The sequence below is a fragment of the Conger conger genome, chromosome 7 (assembly GCF_963514075.1).
Source record: "Conger conger chromosome 7, fConCon1.1, whole genome shotgun sequence".
In the NCBI taxonomy this organism is placed as follows: domain Eukaryota; kingdom Metazoa; phylum Chordata; class Actinopteri; order Anguilliformes; family Congridae; genus Conger; species Conger conger.
Window position 1 is genome coordinate 29,688,612 of NC_083766.1, and position 18,495 is coordinate 29,707,106.

An 18,495-nucleotide genomic window follows, 5' to 3' on the forward strand; every position below is an offset into this window, starting at 1 on the left:
ATAATACATTAACAAGCTCTTTTCTCTATTATGTCTCTAATTGCGATTAGCAGATTTATATTGTACATCATATTGTACATAATGGTGTCTTTAGGCATCTGAAAGTTTACAGTCATGGCTTTGGGAGTGCAGCTAGCTGCTCCTCATCCTTAGGGGAACTCCCTGCCCTCCTTCCACACACCGCCACTTCCTTGCGAGACATATGACCCGCAGACAAAGAGTGTGGGGCGGGGCTGCAGGGGACCATCTGTCCCTGAGGCAGAGGTGTGGGTGGGGGGGATGGGTGGTATTTTAAAGTTGGTGAGTGAATATTGTTAAAAAGAGGAAAGACAACTACTGTGCAGATACCAATGCAATTTTGCTGCTGTAAATCACTTTGAACATGTGGCCTGATAAGCGGTTTTCAAGTAAAGCTGATGATGATGATTCTTATTATCATGATTATGATTATATGCTAAATATTGGCATTCAGCATCAGCTGATATCTTATGATTTTGATGATTACTAGAAAGAAATATGTATTTACAATTTTATTCACTGCTTCTCCCTTCTAACAAATGAGTTAATTAGTTAACATAAATGTCCATGCTTGTGGTGTCAGCTTGCATGTGGTGCTGGCTGTAAAGTTGATTAAGTCAAACAAAGCAGGCATTTGTCAGACTTGGTCATATGTTCGGTATTTCACACAGATGCATTCAAATAGAATGTACAATACAGTGAAACAATACAATGACTAGCTGCATAAATGTCTCATCAGATCTCATCATTTTTGGGCAGTAGCCAATAGCCACTACAGTTCCTAATGGTCCCTAATTTGGTATTATTTATCAGTTATATAGAATATTCTTCACTCAAAGCACAGAACTTTATCACAGCGTTCATGACTCCACTCACCTTTACTGACCATTCTAAAATGGACAACCCCTATCAATTGTATTAGATAGATAGATACTCTATGAAATGCAGCAGAAATGGCAGCCTTCTGTGTTAAAAAAAAAAAAAAATGAAGTCAAGCAAATGTTATCCAATCAATGTGAATTTGGCATAACTCAGATTGAAAGAACCCAATACAGTATGTTCATGACCTCAAATGCCAAATGTAAAAAGATGTGGCACCACCTGGAGGAACTGACTTAAACCTACTGACTTTATTCACTGAAGTGAAAGCATGAAAGCTGCTGGACAGAATATGTATCTAATCGGTTGGTCCTATGTGCTATGTGTATGGTGTATCATGGAACAGCAATCGCCCCCAAAGAATAGGGAGTTGTGGGCGGGACATTACTGAGTATGACCTCACAGTGCTTCCTGTTTTGACGCAGAGCTACATAATCTGCATGGCAAAATGACTGATATTCACATGAGTGTCCTGTGTTTGGCTCGGATTTCATGATTAATTTTTTTGCTGTACATATACTGTAGACTATATATTTTTAATTCTCATGACTGCTTCATTATGAAATGCAATCGGCAAAACAAAAGTAAAAAAACAATTACTTCATCTTCATGGAGGAAGCTCTAAGCACAAATGCACACTTAACTGTCCTATATTTTTCTCTATTATATATAGCATGATATTCTGTCGCAGGATACGCTTCATGATATGCTACAATGCACTTATTTATTCAGTACTCCTTTTCAAAAGAAAGATGACAGTTTTTTATTTATTTATTTACTTTATTCCGATAGAAGGAAAACAGAGAGATATGAATTTGCTGGACATAAAGTGGTATCAAACTACCCGGCCGCATTGTTACTCTATTGTTGAAAGTCGGTCACGCTATTGACTGTGCATCATTAACCATCACGGGGGGTGGGTGTCGGTGCCTATGCCAGCACGCGTTGGCAGGCAGGAATACACCCTGGACAGCCACCAATACAGCACAGGGCACACACACCATTCACTCACATACTCATACCTAGGGGCCATTTAGACATTCCAGCTAACCTCATCTGCATGTGTTTGGACTGTGGGAGAAAACTGGAGTACCCAGAGGAAACTGACACAGACACAGGGAGAACATGCAAACTCCACACAGAAAGGGATTCTAACCCAGCACCTTCTTGCTGTGAGGGGACAGTGCTACCCACTGCATCACCTTGTCACCCACTGCGCACACAATCTCCCCATATTCAGTATTTTTTATTCTTGGTTTAGGTATTATTGATAGTAATGATAATTATAATAATACTAACAACAATGGTTGTTCTTCTTGTTATTATTAGTAATAATAATAATACAGATATGTTCTTTAGCCAGGATGAAATATAATCATACAAGTGCGGCTAGTGATCACAAATATCTAATAGTATTAACCAGTATTTGGTTGTGCACATCAGTGTTCCGAGTGCTGTAACAACAAGCGAAATAAAATGCAAGAGCATGCATCCGTGGTTCAAAATCTGCCAGAATCCAGGCTGATCCACTTTCATGAATTACTGGCATTATTTAGGACACAGGTTTGGTGGGTCGCAAGCAATAATGACCGTTACGCATAATTTACATAGCAAAAATCCCAGGATTAACCCAACATTTTTGAGCCCTTGCACAATTCAGACAGCAACCAGTAAAATTACACAATTTTGAGAGAAAAAAAAGTCGTAAATTCTGGCCTAAAATTGAAGAATGTTATTCGGGAAGGAAAGGCAAGCACGACAAGACACAACTTGACCCCTACAGCTCGTGACGTATTTCCCTAACACTGGAGACTGAAAGAGGAAACGCTTTCTCTCTCCATTCGTGCTCGTGCTGATGTTGTACGGGGCACAGGAGAAAAAGAAAGGAGGGAGGAAAAGAAAGGGGAATATAGTTTATTTTGGTCCCTCCTCCTGTCGCCAATTTGGAGGAACAATAAAACGCGATTAGGGGAGATTTGTAGCAGGCTCGCTTGGTAGCCAGCTACTACAGCTTTGTTATTTTTCTCTCGGCAACCAGCTAGTCAACTTTTATTTATACTCGTTATTCTTCCACAAAACAATCACCACACACAAAACAACTATTGAATACAAGACATATAGCGTGGAGACGATCGCTTATATACCAAGATATGGGGGTGAGTTTCTCTTGCTATGTCCGTCTGAACGGAGACTGAAATGCGTGCGACAGTGTGAACAAAGAACGTGCGTTCAGAAAGCATGATCCGAGAGTGAGTGAATGTGAGAGAGGGAGACAAAGATTGCAAAGTAGCCTAACACTAACCCCCCTTTAAGGTTTTTCTTTGCCCGCCTCCTTTCGCATCCCTTTCTCTTCCTTCTCATTACTCAATTCTCCGTCTTTCCTCCACATTTTGTCTCGATGTCCTTTGACTTCCTATGCTGCTCATTATGGTGGAATCCATTTTTTTCTCAAGTAGCGTTGGGCCACTATTAAAAGCGCGCTGTTAGGGTCATAGCGAGATGTCTTTTTTTCATAAAATGGATGTAATGCAACAAGGCATGTTTTAATGCATTGGAATAAGCTGATTTCAATGAGACAAGTTCTGTAGTTGCATGGTAGCTACATCATCTAGACAGCGTGCAAGCGCAATGGTATGCGGTCACATTCTCACTCATTGGTTGGTGTTAGCCTGTATAACCTCTATTATTTCAATTCAGTTTAATTCAAGGAGTTTTTCCTTGCCACTGTGACACGTCCTTTGCAAAATCCTCATTGTAAACCACTGACTCATTGATTGAACTGACTAAAAAGCATAGCTAGACTGCTAATGCAAAATTTCTTTCGTTTTTGTTGAGTGAAAAAGGAGTAACGTTAGTTTGTCTCTTCAAGTGGACTACATTCTTATTTGACATTTCAATTTCTTGTAAAGTTGGCAGATGTTGCACATTACGGTCGGTGCCTTGGAAAAATTATTTGCCCCCTTCCTGATTTCCTCTATTATTGCATGTGTGTTGCATATTTGGGATAATTGTAGATAAAAGGAACCTGAGTAAACATAAAACTATCATTAAAAATATATATTATTTCAAAAATGGACCTGACCTTAGCTGAGGCTAGAGAGGCCTGCAGTTCTTCTGGGATCATTTGGGACTTCTTGGATAAGTTGTGGCTGCACCCTTGGAGAAATGACCAAGTATGGGGGAAATTACTTTTTCATATGGGTGTTTGATAACTTTTTTCATTAAATAAATGAAATAATCATTTAAAAAAGAAAAAAAGTGTGAAATTGGTCACTGGGCAGTGCACTATGGCTGCCTATGTTGCTAGAATGGGTCAAATTACCCCACAGGGTCAATAAAGCATAATTATGTCTTAAGTGAAGTCTGATCAGGAGCCAGACATTGGGCTGTATTTTAGCCTAGAGCATGCACAGTAAGTATGCCTTTATCCCAGTTAGCTTGGATCTTGGTATCTTGTTGAATCGTGCATACTGGAATAATACTGCAATAATAATATCCAACTGTGTGGATCTTATAATGTGGCAAGTGCTTTAAGGAAAGGACATGCTATTTGTAAGCACCTGTGAGATGTGATTCCAGTTCTGGCAAGTTTCTTTCTTTTGGGCAGGAATACACCTTGGACAGATCTGCGATCCTTCACACACACACACAACATTCCCTAATTTTTTCATTGCAATGTGCTCATGTAGGCTCGGTGTGTTTCCTGTTGCGCCCCATGCTTATGTCAGCCCAGCTATGACATAGGCCTACATCCGTACACTAACCTAACCCATGGAGCATGCCTCAGAGTCATCTATGTGGAAGTAGTATGAACACACAGTACAGTTGTCTAGGATAATCAAAATAGTTGGCATCTGTAAAACCTTCACACTCTCAGCACCAACCCTAACCTAAAAATAAACAGACTATCCACTTCTTCACACACTGTGTATCAGTATTTGCTAGCACGATGCCACAGAAACTTTGTGCGGGAAGCAGTTGTGGGTAAAAATAGCTGGTACCATGCCCTTTATTTCTGCTACTATGCCCAGTCTAGACAATGGCATCATGTGTCTCTAGCAGTTTCTCATACTGTATTTAAACAACTCTGAAGCGGGTTCATGACTTAGGTTAATGTGTAAATACTGAATTGGTGACGAAGGATGGAAGACAAAGGTACATGATCGAGAAATCATGTTGTATTAGCTGGGAAAGACACCGTTGATTATATCGGAATGTGGCCATTTTAACTAATCTTCGTGTGGAATACACTCACGCATAGTACTCTTCCAAAATATTTTAGAACTAGCTACACATCTGTGTAAGGTGTAAAAGCGTGGGGTGACATGGCTCAGGCAGTAAGAGCAGTCGTCTGGCAGTCGGAGGGTTGCCGGTTCGATCCCCCGCCCGGGCTGTGTCGAAGTGTCCCTGAGCAAAACACCTAACCCCCAAATGCTCCTGACGAGCTGGTCGGGCCCTTGCATGGCAGCCAATCGCCGTCGGTGTGTGAGTGTGTGTATGAATGGGTGAATGGAGAAGCATCAATTGTACAGCGCTTTGGATAAAGGCGCTATATAAAATGCCTGCCATTTAAGGTGTAAAGGCTAAGTAGAGATCTTAATGTTATGTGGGTTGTCTTGACCAACTCTTCCATGGCCTTCCATCCCTTTAGAGGAAATCGAATCGGGCGAAGGAGAAGAAGCAGAGACGTCTAGAGGAGCGGGCTGCCATGGACGCTGTGTGTGCGAAGGTGGAGGCAGCCAATAAGGTGAGGGAACCGGTTCCTGCTGCTAGCCACACACAGTAATGCAAAACATGGCCCATTGCATATGTAGGGCTGTCATACCAACGGTTATGCAAATCCACAGTTTAATTTCCATCACCAAGATGATGTCTTTAAAAAAAATTAAATTAAATAAAAAAGTAGACCATTTCTCAGCTTTGTTTTACAGAGCTGTAGTTGAACAAGAATCCTAGCCACCTAGTCAGCTCCACCCAATGTTTTCATTTGTAATTGCATAGAAAATGATAACAAGACAGCTGTGGTTTGAATGGGCTGTTACACCCCCCTCCCTCCCTGTGGTAGTACCATTCACTGTGCTGCTTCGTTTTCACAAATTTCATAATGGTGACAGCTGTATGTCTTCCAGTTTGTCTCCACCGTGTGATCTGCAGGTAATTAACAGTGTCTGCCAAATGAGTATACCGTCATCTAATATAATGCAAGAATATTGCGATTCAAATAGGATACGTTTGTTTTTACTTTTTGTTTGTTTCTGTAATAAAATATAGCGGATATAGTACAGATATACATCTTTGCCATTATAACCATTGGAATATAACTAATGGAACCAATTTCCACTTGGTACTCTGCTGATATATTTTATGTACAACATTTAAAAATACTGTAGCATGGGGCAGGGGAGACAAACTGGTGGCTCTGCGTATGTGTATGTGTATGTGAACGTGAACCATTCACCACAGTGAACCGTGTTATTAAATTTTTCTGCGTTTTCTCAGTGTTAAATGCCGAGTATGCAAATGGACAAAAGTACAGTTGATAAAAGGATGTTCTTTCTGCAGCTTGAAGATCCTCTGGCCGCGTTCCCTGTGTTTAAGAAATATGACAGAAATGGGTAAGTACTCTTATATACATTGGTTTTAAGATAAAAATTGAACGTGTGTAGTTTTATTTATATATACAGTCCCCTCCAAAAATATTGGAACTGCAAGGCCAATTCCTTTGTTTATGCAATACCCTGAATACATTTGGGGATGAGATAAAAACATGAACATGAGACAAGAGTATAGAATTTCAGTTTTTATTTCCTGGTATTTACACCTACCAGGAACTACAGTACTTAGAACCTTTGGTGTCAGACCACACAATTTCTAGGTGAGCAAAAGTATTGGAACACAGATTAAAGTAAATTAAAGTAAATAACACTTAATATTTGGTAGCATATGCCTTGCTTGCAATAACTGCATCACGCCTGTGACCCATTGACATCACCAAACTTGCATTCTTCTTTTGTGATGCTTTTCCAGGCATTTACTGCAGCCTCTTTTGAATCTTTTGAATCTTTTGAATCTCCTTTCGAGAAGGTGAAATACATACTCTATTGGGTTAAGGTCTGGTGATTGACTTGGCCAGTCTAAAACCTTCCACTTTCCCTAATGAAGTCCTTTGTTGTGTTGGCAATGTGTTTTGAGTAATTGTCTTGTTGCATGATCAAGTTCCTCCCAGTTAGTTTGGAAATAAATTGGCAGACAGAATGTGTTTGTAGACTTCTGAATTCATCATGAGTTACATCATCAATAAAGATTAGTGAGCTCTCTTCAGAAGCAGCCATGCAAGCCCAAGCCATGACACTTCCTCCACTGTGCTTCACAGATGAGCTTGTATGTTTTGGATCATGAGCAGATCCCTTCTTTCTCCGCACTTTGACCTTTCCATCACTCAGGCTAATCTTGGTCTCATCAGTCCATAAAACTTTGTTCCCAAACTTTTGTGGCTCATCTCTGTTCTTCTTTGCAAATTATAATCTCGCCTTCCGATTCTTACTACTGATGAGTGATTTGCATCTTGTGGTATAGCCTCTATATTTCTGCTCTCTAAATGTTATTTGAACGGTGGATAGAGATTGTTTGTGATGTCACTGACTGATGTTTTGGGGTTTTCTTCACAGCTCTCACAATGTTTCTGTCATCAACTGCTGTTGTTTTCCTTGGTCGACCTGTTCGATATCTGTTGCTCAGTATACTAGCAGTTTCTTTCTTTTTCAGGACATTACAAGTTGTTGTACATGCTATTCCCCAATCCTTGTGCAATGGCTCTGATTTCCCCTCTTTTCTAAGCTTCAAAATGGCTTGCTTTTCTCCCAAAGACAGCTCTCTGGTCTTCATGTTGGTCTTATTTTAAGACACAAATGCAGTCTTCACAAGCAGAACCCAAGGTTAAAACCAAGAGTAGACATTCAGAACTATTCATTGTTTAACCAGTCAATCTAACTGGACATATCTGGGCAACAAGAAACACCTGTCAGTCACATGTTAAAATTCCACTTGGGTGGTCTTATACAAAAGGTCTAAGTTGTTTAACAAATCTAGATAAAAATGCCAGGAAATAAAAGCTGGAATTTGGATCTGTCATCTCATCTTTTGACCTCAAACTCAATTGTCTTCAGTGTATAGCAAAAACAATGAAATTGACCTTGCTGTTCCAATACTTTTGGAGGAGACGGTATGTGGAGGGTTTCTTGATGTTCCCTGAACTCCAGAACCAACACCCCTTTGACATTTGGAGAAGACACAAACTTGATCCACTTGATCCCTTGTTGTTCTTGTATTTTCAGGTTAAACCTTCATATAGAATGCAAGCGTGTCTCGTCTTTGGATGCCGTTACAGTGGAGTGGGCCTATGAACTGACCAGAGCTAACATGCAGACTCTGTAAGAAATGAGACGGCAGGGGGGAGACACAGAGAGGAAGGAAATGACTGAGAGTTGTTAAAGGCAGAGAAGTTTGAAAGCAAACAAGTGAATGTCTGATCAAGCAAGAAAACAAACAAGACTTTTAACTTTATTTGCCTTGTCTGTTTGAATGCTCTGGAATGTTACATTTGGGAATGTGCAGGTTTCTGTCTGTTTATCCAACCTCTTTGCCCCTTCTCCTTAGTTATGAACAGAGTGAGTGGGGGTGGAAAGAAAGGGAGAAGAGGGAAGAGATGAAAGACGAGAGAGCATGGTACCTCATTGCTCGAGACCCTGACTCTGCCCTTATTGCATTCTCTCACTTTCGGTTCGACGTGGAGTGTGGGGAGGAAGTGCTGTACTGGTGAGTGCGAAGGCAGCTCCGCAAGTTAATGTGTTTCTTTCTGAAAGCAATATTAAGGAGTTGGGATACCAAAATCCTTGGGTAGGCTAAATGCATGGAAGCACTTGAGGTAACAGATTTGGAAGGCTGAACCAATGAGGTGACACCCCTGCTGAAAATTCTGGGAGTCTGTGCTAGTTTAAGATGTGTTTTTGACACTTGTAGGTCAAAGCTGGTTGAGACGAGTCTCTAGTTAGACAAAGCTGCTGAAAGCTGGTAGAATAAGCTGGTGGACAACTGGTTGACTAGCTGGTTGACCAGCTAAAACTATTGAAAACAGCCTAAACCGGCTTGACCTGCTGGAATTTTGGATATAATGCAGGTGTAGAGCAGTAGTATATACATTCTGCCATAAGCCTTGATCATGTGGTTGAGCTGCAACCATTGTGTTTCAGTTATGAGGTTCAGTTGGAGAGCCGAGTGAGGAGGAAAGGCCTTGGAAAGTTCCTGATCCAGATACTGCAGCTCATAGCCAACAGGTATGACCTCTACACCTCCCAGTATCAGTGACCTAGCTCAACTGGATAAGAGCGGCGTAAAGTAGTGCAATGTAATGTAAAGGTCTACACAAGCAAATGGAGCATAGTTCACACAGTAACATGCAGATTCACAGAAGGACTGAGCCATTTTCTGTTGTCTCCCTCCAGCACACAGATGAGGAAGGTGACATTGACGGTCTTTAAACACAACCATGGTGCATACCAGTTCTTCAGAGAAGCCTTACAGTGAGTCTTTCACATATTTCACCACCTTCCCCACCACTGGCTCTTTCCCGTCTCTTCCTCTTCATTGTACTCTCTCTCCTCATCTGGCTCTTTTGGATGATCTGCATCATTAGGGTCATTAAAGGCCTCCCTGCCCCATCTCTCTACCTTAGGTTTGAGATTGACGACACCTCGCCCAGTATGTCTGGCTGCTGTGGGGATGACTGCACTTACGAGATTCTGAGCCGACGGACAAAATTTGGGGAGGCCGCAGGTCATGGGCACGCTGGAGGGCACTGTGGGGGGTGCTGCCATTGAGTGAGGGGAAGGGTGTGCCTTATTTCTCAAATAGAAACAACCCCACCTCAGACCAAACCATAACCTTCTTATTTTTTCTTTATAAATTCTCCCAACTTCTGTGATAATTGTGTTCCCAAAAAAACACGCTTACATCCCCTGTAATACATGTAGAAATGTTACACCTTCCAAGGAATGATGTTTGATCCCTTTAAATGTGGAATTTTTAAGTCTGCAATAGTTGCTAGTTTCATGCATTACAACAGGAAACGTATGATTGGCAGTTCATTAAAAAAGAGGTAACGTTCTCTTACTATAGTAAGAAGATGCCCTTTGGATTTTACAGAGAATTTTTCACAAAAATCTTTTTATTGCTTCTAGGTAAGTACAGCCAGAACTGGATCTTATGTCAGGAATGAAACCTTATTCCTGTGCCTATTTTTACAGATACAATTCATCTCTCAGGTTAAGAAAATGCAGGATATACATTTTAAAAAGGTTTTTGGAAAAAAGGGGGGAAAGCAGAGTTTGGGGGTTCATAGCTATTGGGGAAGGGGGTGATTCAGTGAAGTGGTTGGGTGTCATGAGAGGTTTAGAAAAGGGCCTGTTACATTTTTTTCCCTCCATTTTATATTTTTATAATCATGCAAACTATTTCTTATTTTGTGAACCCTTGTCCCTTGTTTCACCTTTTTATTCTTTTTCTAACTGCCTACTCAGTTTTTGGTGTGTACAGTATAGAAAGAATCTCTTATCTGATTTGCCTTTGTACATGAACAATTGACTGCAAAAATGAAACATTTACAGCGAGAAATGTTTACAATTCTTCCAGTCATGTGCTTGTTAGATTTCATGTAAAAATGAAGGGAACCAGAAATATGTCTGCCTTGTAGGTGTTTTATTTGTATGTTACAAATAAAAGAAAACTTGTTTAACTAACTGGCTTACTGTCTTAAATAGGATTCCCCTAACATGCATGCATTCTTATAATGCATTGTGACATATGTGTTCCATTCAGATAAAATCTGCATTTATTCTTTGAGAATGGGGCTACTGTGAATTGTTTAAGGCAGAGGGTCGTTGTAATTGAGGGGCATATACGTAACTGTTCTTTTGGATGAGACCTGTTCATCTACGTACAGTGGGCTCCAGAATGATTGGAACCCTTAATGAAAATGGAGAAAAAATGTTGCATATAAAAAAACATGGATCATTTTATTTCAATTTAGTTCATCTCAGTCCAAAGGAACTACATTGTGTCAATCCTTCACTTCCTGTTCCACTATAAAAATGTATAAAAAAATGAGGTAACCAGCATGGAAGGGCAATAAGGAAAAGGTGTAAAACATGGAATGGTTGCCAGGAAGAGGATGCCAGTTCACATGATCTGAACTGACGGTGAGTGAGGCCATAAGTAACCCAAGCATCACAGTTTAGGAATTGCAGAGATTGATTGTGTCTTGTCACCAACTGGGTCACCAAGTCTCCAAAAGAAAAAGGCATCTCTATACCAACAAACACTTTGGAAGGGTGGCACGAAGACAGCCCTTACTGAGCACAATAAACAAAACCCAGCATCTTGTCCATATGTCCAGCAGAACTCCAAGTATATATAATAATAATATACTCCCGGCATATGTCAAAATCCACACAGAAATGGTGAGTGAAAACAACAACCATCTTCTGCAATGGCCATCTCAGTCTCCAGACTTAAATCCCATGAAAAACATGTGGTCTGAACTGAAATGGGGGGTATCCCAAGAATATCTATGATTCTGAAAAGAAAAAAACTCATGGCTGTCATCTTTGCCAGGGGTGCCAATATTTGTGGAAACTTTTTTTGTGGAAATATTTTATTTTTTTAAATAAGAAATGTAAGGCTTTGGTTGATTCCACTGAATCTTTAATAAAGCACATTACTTTACACATGTTGGACAATAAAGCTTATATCAATAACCGTGATATGAACTATGATCAATTACTTTTTTAGTTTACAGCACTTCTTGTGTATATTTAAGGATGTCACTAATTCTGAAGCCTTCTGTATCTATCTCAGCGACTGATATGTCTTTGGTTTGTGTAGTTTAAATTTTTTTATTTTTTATTTTTTACATTTATTTTAGTTTTGGTATATGTTTTGATTGGCCAAGATTTTGTGTGCAATTAAGGATATTTTAGAAAGAATTTTGACAACCTCTGAGCTTTACAATGGCTGGTATCAGGACATTCAGGTATTTGTGGTCTAAAGCAAGAAAATACAGTAAGCTGTTTGTACAATCATGTTTCCGGAGGCTATGTATGTTCTCACTGAGCACTTTATTAGGATCACCTATATACCTACTTATTCATACGATTATCTAATCAGCCAATCATGTGTCAGCAGTGCAATGCATAAAATCATGCTGATACATGTCAGGAGCTTCAGTTAATGTTCACATCAACCATCAGAACAGGGAAGACATGTGATCTAATTTACTTGGAATGATTATTGATGCCAGACAGAGTAATTTTAATATCTCAATAACTTCTGATCTCCAAAGATTTTCATGCAAACAGAGTTTTCAGAGAATGGTGCAAAAAACAATAAAACATCCAGTGTTTCTGTGGGCAGAAACACCTTGGTAATGACCGAGGTCAGTAGAGAAGGGTGAGACTGGTCAATGCTGACAGGAAAGTGACAATAATACAAATAACCATACAATACAACAGTGGTATGCAGAAGAGCATCTCTGAGCACACAACATGTCAAACCTCTAAGTGGATAGGCTACAGCAGCAGAAGAGGGCGGCATGGCTCAGGCAGTAAGAGCAGTCGGAGGGTTGCTGGTTCGATCCCCGCCTGGGCTGTGTCGAAGTGTCCCTGTGCAAGACACCTAACCCCTAAATGCTCCTGACGAGCTGGTCGGCGCCTTGCATGGCAGCCAATCGCCGTTGGTGTGTGAGTGTGTGTATGAATGGGTGAATGAGAAGCATCAATTGTACAGCGCTTTGGATAAAGGCGCTATATAAATGCCAACCAAGACCAATAAGTCTAAAAAAGAAGTAATAAATACCCAATAAAGTGCTCACTGGGTGTACAAGCAGTGTTGGGGAAACTACTCTGAAAGTGTAGATATGCAAACTACCAATTACTTCACACTTTGAAATTGCCATGTTCCCCAGACATAATGCACATGTAAGCAATGCTTTCATTTTGCACACAGGGAGAATCAGCAATGTCTTGCTATTGGCAGTTGGCCATTGCCTATTATAGTTTTCACACCAATTAGAGGGAAAGGAGAGAGGTGGTAAACTACTCCCCAACACTGCACATGAGTTAATTATTGTCATACTATTTATGCATATGATAACAATTATACACTGAAATAAGATTTAAATGCAATTGAAGTAAAATAATAATCAGTTATCTCCAGTTCCATTGCTAGCAATAAAACCATTTATAGTTGGATAGCTTTTTCTGCTTCTTTATTTCTGCAAATAATGCAGAGGACTAAAATGCAGCACTGTCTCTGGTTTAAAGCAGGGTCGGATACACAACCCACTTGTATTTTGAACGATGCTCATGAGTACATTATTATGCCGGAGGAAGCATGGTGCACAGCGAAGTTAGTGCCAGATGAAATTAAATCGAAAAAGGACTACTGGCAGGTCTCCAATTTCAGCAGAGTATGTTATTGACCACGTTGCCATGACCAATATAAAAAGATCATAAATTACCTAAACTTGTGGCAAGGTTGGTGGGGAAAGAATCTGATTTCCATTCAAAAGCCTTTGCATCATCTACATTCATTCATTCATTCATTCATGCAAGTCAGTCAGTCAGTTTTTGTTCGAAGTCAGAAAATCCACCGGTCAGAAAATCCATCTAGACGGAACTCTCGCACTACCCGTGCCTCTGATTGGCCCAGTTTTCTTGAACCTTTCCGGGTTAAGTCTTACAGGCACGATAAAAACGATTTTTGTTGCGACGGTCATTCATTTTGTGCCGCGCTCTACATATGGTAAGTGTGCTGTCGTGCTGCAGGCCTTACGCTAAAAATATTTTATTGTCTGTGTCATGCGGTTAAACCTTAATTTCTTGGTGTAATTCGTAATTATGGTCTCTAACTAACATTCGCGAAATTACAAACGTAATGTACGTAAGTGATCAGCTACATACTACCATGCATACACGGAAGTGAACTCAATCTAAACCCATCCAATGATATTGCACTTTCAGTTTGTCCCTTTTTTGTTGCGACCGTGTTTAATTATTTCGATAAGTTGGATCTTGTCGTCATTTTTATTTTAAGGGTGTGGTATGGAAAATAGAATTGAAATGCGTGGAGTAGCCACCCCGATCGCCCTCAGTGCGCGACATGCAGCTTCCACGTGTTCGCAATAAACGTTTCTCGGTGATGAGAACTTTCACAGACCTGTTCTGAATTTCTGTGACTGTAAAGTATTTTTTCTGAAGAGAAACCGCTATGCGTGGCAAGCTCATTTAAGGACCGCGTAGAAAGTTTAAAAACGTGCGGTTCAAGCTAATCCACCTATGCTGCCATGCTCATTTTTAATACGGTTTTCTTTCAGGGAGGTGACCTTGCCGATTGGAACGGGAAAGGCAAGTAAGTACGCTGCTTTTTCTTTAAGCAAATGTAAGCACTTTGTGGCATTGTCCTTAGGGCAGTGGTTCCCAAACTTGGTCCTGGGGGCCCCCTCCTTGCCATGAAGAATAAAATGGCCATGTTTAGTGCGCTATATTGCAAACACCGATGGGCACCAAATAGGTTGCTGAAAATTGATAAGCACAATGCAGGTCTTTGAATGGTTGGTTCAGTGGTCCTGTGTTCACAATTTCAGATTCGCCTTGGCCTCTAGTTTAAGTTGCCTTTAGGTAATGGCTTGCAATATAGCGCAAATGCAATATCAACATGGGAATTATTTGTAGTTATCTGCCATGGCATGATTTGAGGGTAAATCCCTTATCAATGACAAAATTAACAACTTGGAGTTGTCCTGAAACCACATGTGTCCCGAACAGGAGCTTCTGCAGCTACAGAATTTTGCAGTACTTGGAGAAAATATAGTATTGCATTACAATTAGGTTTTGGGCTTCCTACCCACAATTCTGTTCACATTGTGTGTAGAAGTGATGAGTTGTGATTACCGCCCCAGTCTGATGTCAGGTGACTGAGTGGTACCCCTCTGATCTACGTGTGTTTATTTGGTGCTGAATACAGCAACCCTCATGCACTGCTGCCCAAATTCAGTGTCTTTAATGCCTCTGGTTCATGGCTGTATCAGGATTTTAAATTATTTGCCCAATTTTGACTGTCTGAAAGGGAGCTAGATTATGCAAGGGCTGTTCATGTATGGTTTGTGCATGGTTCTCAGGCCTGCTGACTTGTGCTCTGAATTCACCTGATTCGGTCCAGTTGGGTTGTGTTGCTGAATATAATTTATTAGTAATTTCAGCTAAATGGAATCTGAGCCTGACTGCACCATCTAATGGCTTTTTAAATGTATAAATTCTTTTTTTCAGGGTTTCTCCAGCACACCCTAAATGAATTTCAGGGGTGTGCTAAAGACCATGTGGCTGAAAGGTACCACCCTCTTTTTGTTGGCCTGTTCATAAATTAATGTGCAGTCTCAATGATTAAAAAACTAGCTCACTTTGAACCAATGTGAAACGAGATGAACAACTGAGTGACTGCACATTACACAACTCCACTGTGCTCTGGGAAATTGGTTTTGACTCCTGACTTTTTTTTTTTTTTTGCAGGTGTCTGACTGGAAGGCGGCATGGAAAATTGTATTCACGGTAAGTAAAGTTTCTAATGCACTGTCAGCAAATATCCAGCTTCAGCAACACTGGCCCTGAAACGGCAGTTGTGCAGGGTTTCTCAACCTTGGCTGTAAGCCTGGGATAGACCAGACTGCTCCCTGTGGCATTAGTCCTCTGCAAATGATGATCAACCTTTTGGAATCTCGTTCGTCTGAACTCTTGATGAGATTTTAATTTCTGACTTGCAGAGTGCAGTAGATGGTAGAATTGTAACATGGTGACATTTATGGTCTAACTCATCTTGTATTCACAGGGACCCTGTTCTCGGCTGAGGATTGCAGTGGTGTAGCAATGGTAAGTAAAATGGAAGCTTCCATTTCAAGGCAAACTGCCCTGTACTATAGAATGTAGTACTACTTTAAAAGTAGGGGTTTATGGGGGGTTTTCCTACCTGCAATTTTCTTTATTGTGCAGAAGTGATGAGTTGTGATTACCGCCCCAGTCTGATGTCAGGTGACTGAGTGGTACCCCTCTGATCTACATGTTTGGTGCAGAATACAGCAACTGTAATGCACTACTGCCCAAATTTAGTGACTAATGCCTGTGGTTGATGGCTGAGAGGAACCTTTAAAAAAAAAAAAAATTAAAAAAATTAAAATCTAAATGAACTTTCTGCATGAGTCTAGATTATGTAAATACTTCATGTATGATTTGCACAGGCTTCTTGAGCCTGCTGACTTGTGCTCTGAATGCACCTTATTTGGTTGGGTTGTGTGGCAGCGTATTCATTTAAGTTAAATAGCTGACTGCACCATCTATAATGGCTGTTATTTTCCAGGCTTGCTCCAGCACACCCTAAATGAACTTCAGTGGTGTACTAAAGACCATGTAGCTGAAAGGTAAGGAACTACCACCCTCTTTGTAGGCCTGTTGCTAATAGTGTACAGTCTCAATGATTAAAAAACTAGCTCACTTTGAACCAATGTGAAACGAGATGAACAACTGAGTGACTGCACATTACACAACTCCACTGTGCTCTGGGAAATTGCTGTTATCTTGACTACTGGCTTGATTTGCAGGTGTCTGACTGGAAGGCTGCATGGAAAATTGTATTCATGGTAAGCCTAGTTTCTAATGCAGATATGGGTGTAAGCTTTGGCATTAGTCCTCTGCAAATGATGATCAACCTTTTGGAATCTCGTTCGTCTGAACTCTTGATGAGAATTGTATTTCTGACTTGCTGAGTGCAGTAGATGGTAGAATTAACATGGTGACATTTATTGTCTAACCATCATCTTGTATTCACAGGGACCCTGTTGTCTCCACTGAAAACAGCTGTGGTGTAGCAATGGTGAGTAAAATGTTAGCTAATTTCTGAGCAAACTGCCCTATACTAGTGACTACACTGCATTAAAAGTAGATTTTAGTTTCCTACCCACAGCTGGTCATTTCTGTGTATAAATGATGAGTTGTGATTACCGCCCCAGTCTGATTTCAGGTGACTGAGTGGTACCCCTCTGATCTACACCTGCACATTGTTAGCCACAGAATACAGCAGCCAAAAGTGTGGCTTCCTGATAGGCTGTAAATATTGGTGGCTTGCCTTTGCTGGTACCTTAACTTGCAGGTGGCCAGTGATGGGCTTGATTTGACTACTTTTCCAAGCTCATTGTATGAGTGTGCTTAATCTACAGGGTTACAGATGCAGTGTGGGAGGTGGGTGAACCATTGAACCTAATGGTTGGATGGCTGCTAGCACGACAGTCCCTCCCTGCTGTCCTAATTCCAGGTAAGACCTCCAGCAATGGCTAGTCATTTAATGGCAGTCATTTGAGGGTAAATGATGAATTTTCAAAAGACAAGCATATGCCTGAATTTGGTGATGTTAATTGAAAATCTGAACCTCAAATCTAAAATTGTAGTGGACTGCAGTCTTGTATACTGTTGTACTTATGGCTTGCTTTGTCCATTTCCCTAGGTGTGCTGAAGGATATTTGCCTGACAATTCCTTGTCCATTAGTCTGTGCTGTTCAGACTTGTCGGTAAGTTTCTCAAATCAAGTGCTACATCTAAATTTAGATTTCTAGTAGTTCTGTGGATTTAACATGTGAACCCAAGGAATGCATGTTCTTGATAATTAAGAAATTGAGTAATCCACAAGTTGACTATAGGCCTATATGCCAAACTCCAGTCATGCCTCTGGGTTAAACAAGAAATGCTTAGATGGCTCAAGCTCACTAGCTAACTCTACTGCATTTACACTGATTTAACTGAAATGCAGTGTGCACTGTCCCTGAAATGCAATACAGCTAGGTGATTATGCTCTTGGCATTCTGGTGTAAAGGTGATGAGTTGTGATTACCGCCCCAGTCTGATGTCAGGTGACTGAGTGGTACCCCTCTGATCTACATGTAAATGCTGTTAGTTCAGGGCTTTAGGGATGTTTCTTTAATACATTTAATAAAATGGCTTGTTCTCTTTCTCCAGGACCTCAGATGTGTGTGGAAGATCAGGAACTGCGTCTAATGAAATGAACCATGCAACAAATGCATTGGCTGTAACCCGTTTGATAGTTGCCACATGGCATGTACGTTTGCTTCACCCTGGTTACTAGTCTGCTCTCGCAGTGTACTTTAAGTGTACCAATGTGCATCAACTAAAATAAAGTCAATTTTATGCAAAGCTGTTCACTCGTTAAAATTGACTTTGGCTCATGATTGCTTTTCTAATATCTGAATTACAGGAGCTACCCAAAGCGTGTTGTGGGATTCATAATGACAATTTTGTTCTGTTTGTATGCACAGTCCTTGGACTTCAGGGGGTCGGTAGTCCTTGATCATTGTTGCAGTGACGGTGCATGGCTTCATGCCAGGCCTGGAGTCCATGCTTGAATCGGCTGGTTGGCTTAAGCAAACCTGAATGTTTAGTTAGTATTTGGTTTGAGCCTTTGTAATGCAATTGGATTGGTGGCTTGGGA

The 18,495-nt window shown here is 40.7% G+C and overlaps 1 protein-coding gene, 1 long non-coding RNA gene and 8 other non-coding genes across 10 annotated transcripts; all 10 read left to right on the plus strand.

Annotated features, from left to right (window-relative positions):
• The first annotated feature begins 2,683 nt into the window (after positions 1-2,683).
• On the plus strand, positions 2,684-10,691 carry LOC133133008 (N-alpha-acetyltransferase 40-like). Its single transcript, XM_061248897.1, has 8 exons — positions 2,684-3,053; positions 5,549-5,644; positions 6,460-6,512; positions 8,232-8,327; positions 8,554-8,712; positions 9,147-9,230; positions 9,399-9,476; positions 9,629-10,691. Exons 1-8 carry the CDS (start codon positions 3,048-3,050, stop codon positions 9,771-9,773), a joined length of 717 nt encoding a protein of 238 aa, XP_061104881.1. The 5' UTR covers positions 2,684-3,047; the 3' UTR covers positions 9,774-10,691.
• A 3,030-nt stretch (positions 10,692-13,721) lies between these two features.
• On the plus strand, positions 13,722-18,218 carry LOC133133955 (uncharacterized). Its single transcript, XR_009709226.1, has 11 exons — positions 13,722-13,752; positions 14,324-14,358; positions 15,276-15,336; positions 15,516-15,554; positions 15,832-15,872; positions 16,357-16,417; positions 16,598-16,636; positions 16,827-16,869; positions 17,213-17,307; positions 17,497-17,560; positions 18,006-18,218. It is a non-coding gene; the product is annotated as an uncharacterized LOC133133955 (long non-coding RNA).
• Positions 14,876-14,948, plus strand: LOC133134183 (small nucleolar RNA SNORD31). The gene has a single exon (XR_009709292.1). It is a non-coding gene; the product is annotated as a small nucleolar RNA SNORD31 (small nucleolar RNA).
• Positions 15,381-15,444, plus strand: LOC133134178 (small nucleolar RNA SNORD29). Its single transcript, XR_009709287.1, has one exon. It is a non-coding gene; the product is annotated as a small nucleolar RNA SNORD29 (small nucleolar RNA).
• On the plus strand, positions 15,695-15,764 carry LOC133134181 (small nucleolar RNA SNORD30). Its single transcript, XR_009709290.1, has one exon. It is a non-coding gene; the product is annotated as a small nucleolar RNA SNORD30 (small nucleolar RNA).
• Positions 15,988-16,060, plus strand: LOC133134185 (small nucleolar RNA SNORD31). The gene has a single exon (XR_009709294.1). It is a non-coding gene; the product is annotated as a small nucleolar RNA SNORD31 (small nucleolar RNA).
• Positions 16,466-16,529, plus strand: LOC133134179 (small nucleolar RNA SNORD29). The gene has a single exon (XR_009709288.1). It is a non-coding gene; the product is annotated as a small nucleolar RNA SNORD29 (small nucleolar RNA).
• LOC133134180 (small nucleolar RNA SNORD30) lies at positions 16,690-16,759 on the plus strand. The gene has a single exon (XR_009709289.1). It is a non-coding gene; the product is annotated as a small nucleolar RNA SNORD30 (small nucleolar RNA).
• On the plus strand, positions 16,973-17,045 carry LOC133134182 (small nucleolar RNA SNORD31). The gene has a single exon (XR_009709291.1). It is a non-coding gene; the product is annotated as a small nucleolar RNA SNORD31 (small nucleolar RNA).
• On the plus strand, positions 17,856-17,928 carry LOC133134184 (small nucleolar RNA SNORD31). Its single transcript, XR_009709293.1, has one exon. It is a non-coding gene; the product is annotated as a small nucleolar RNA SNORD31 (small nucleolar RNA).
• Positions 18,219-18,495: the final 277 nt, after the last annotated feature.

Coding starts and splice junctions, on each gene's coding strand:
- LOC133133008 (XM_061248897.1), top strand. Junction 5,645..6,459: donor AGGTGGAGGCAGCCAATAAG/GTGAGGGAACCG, acceptor TTCTTTCTGCAG/CTTGAAGATCCTCTGGCCGC. Junction 8,713..9,146: donor GGGGAGGAAGTGCTGTACTG/GTGAGTGCGAAG, acceptor ATTGTGTTTCAG/TTATGAGGTTCAGTTGGAGA.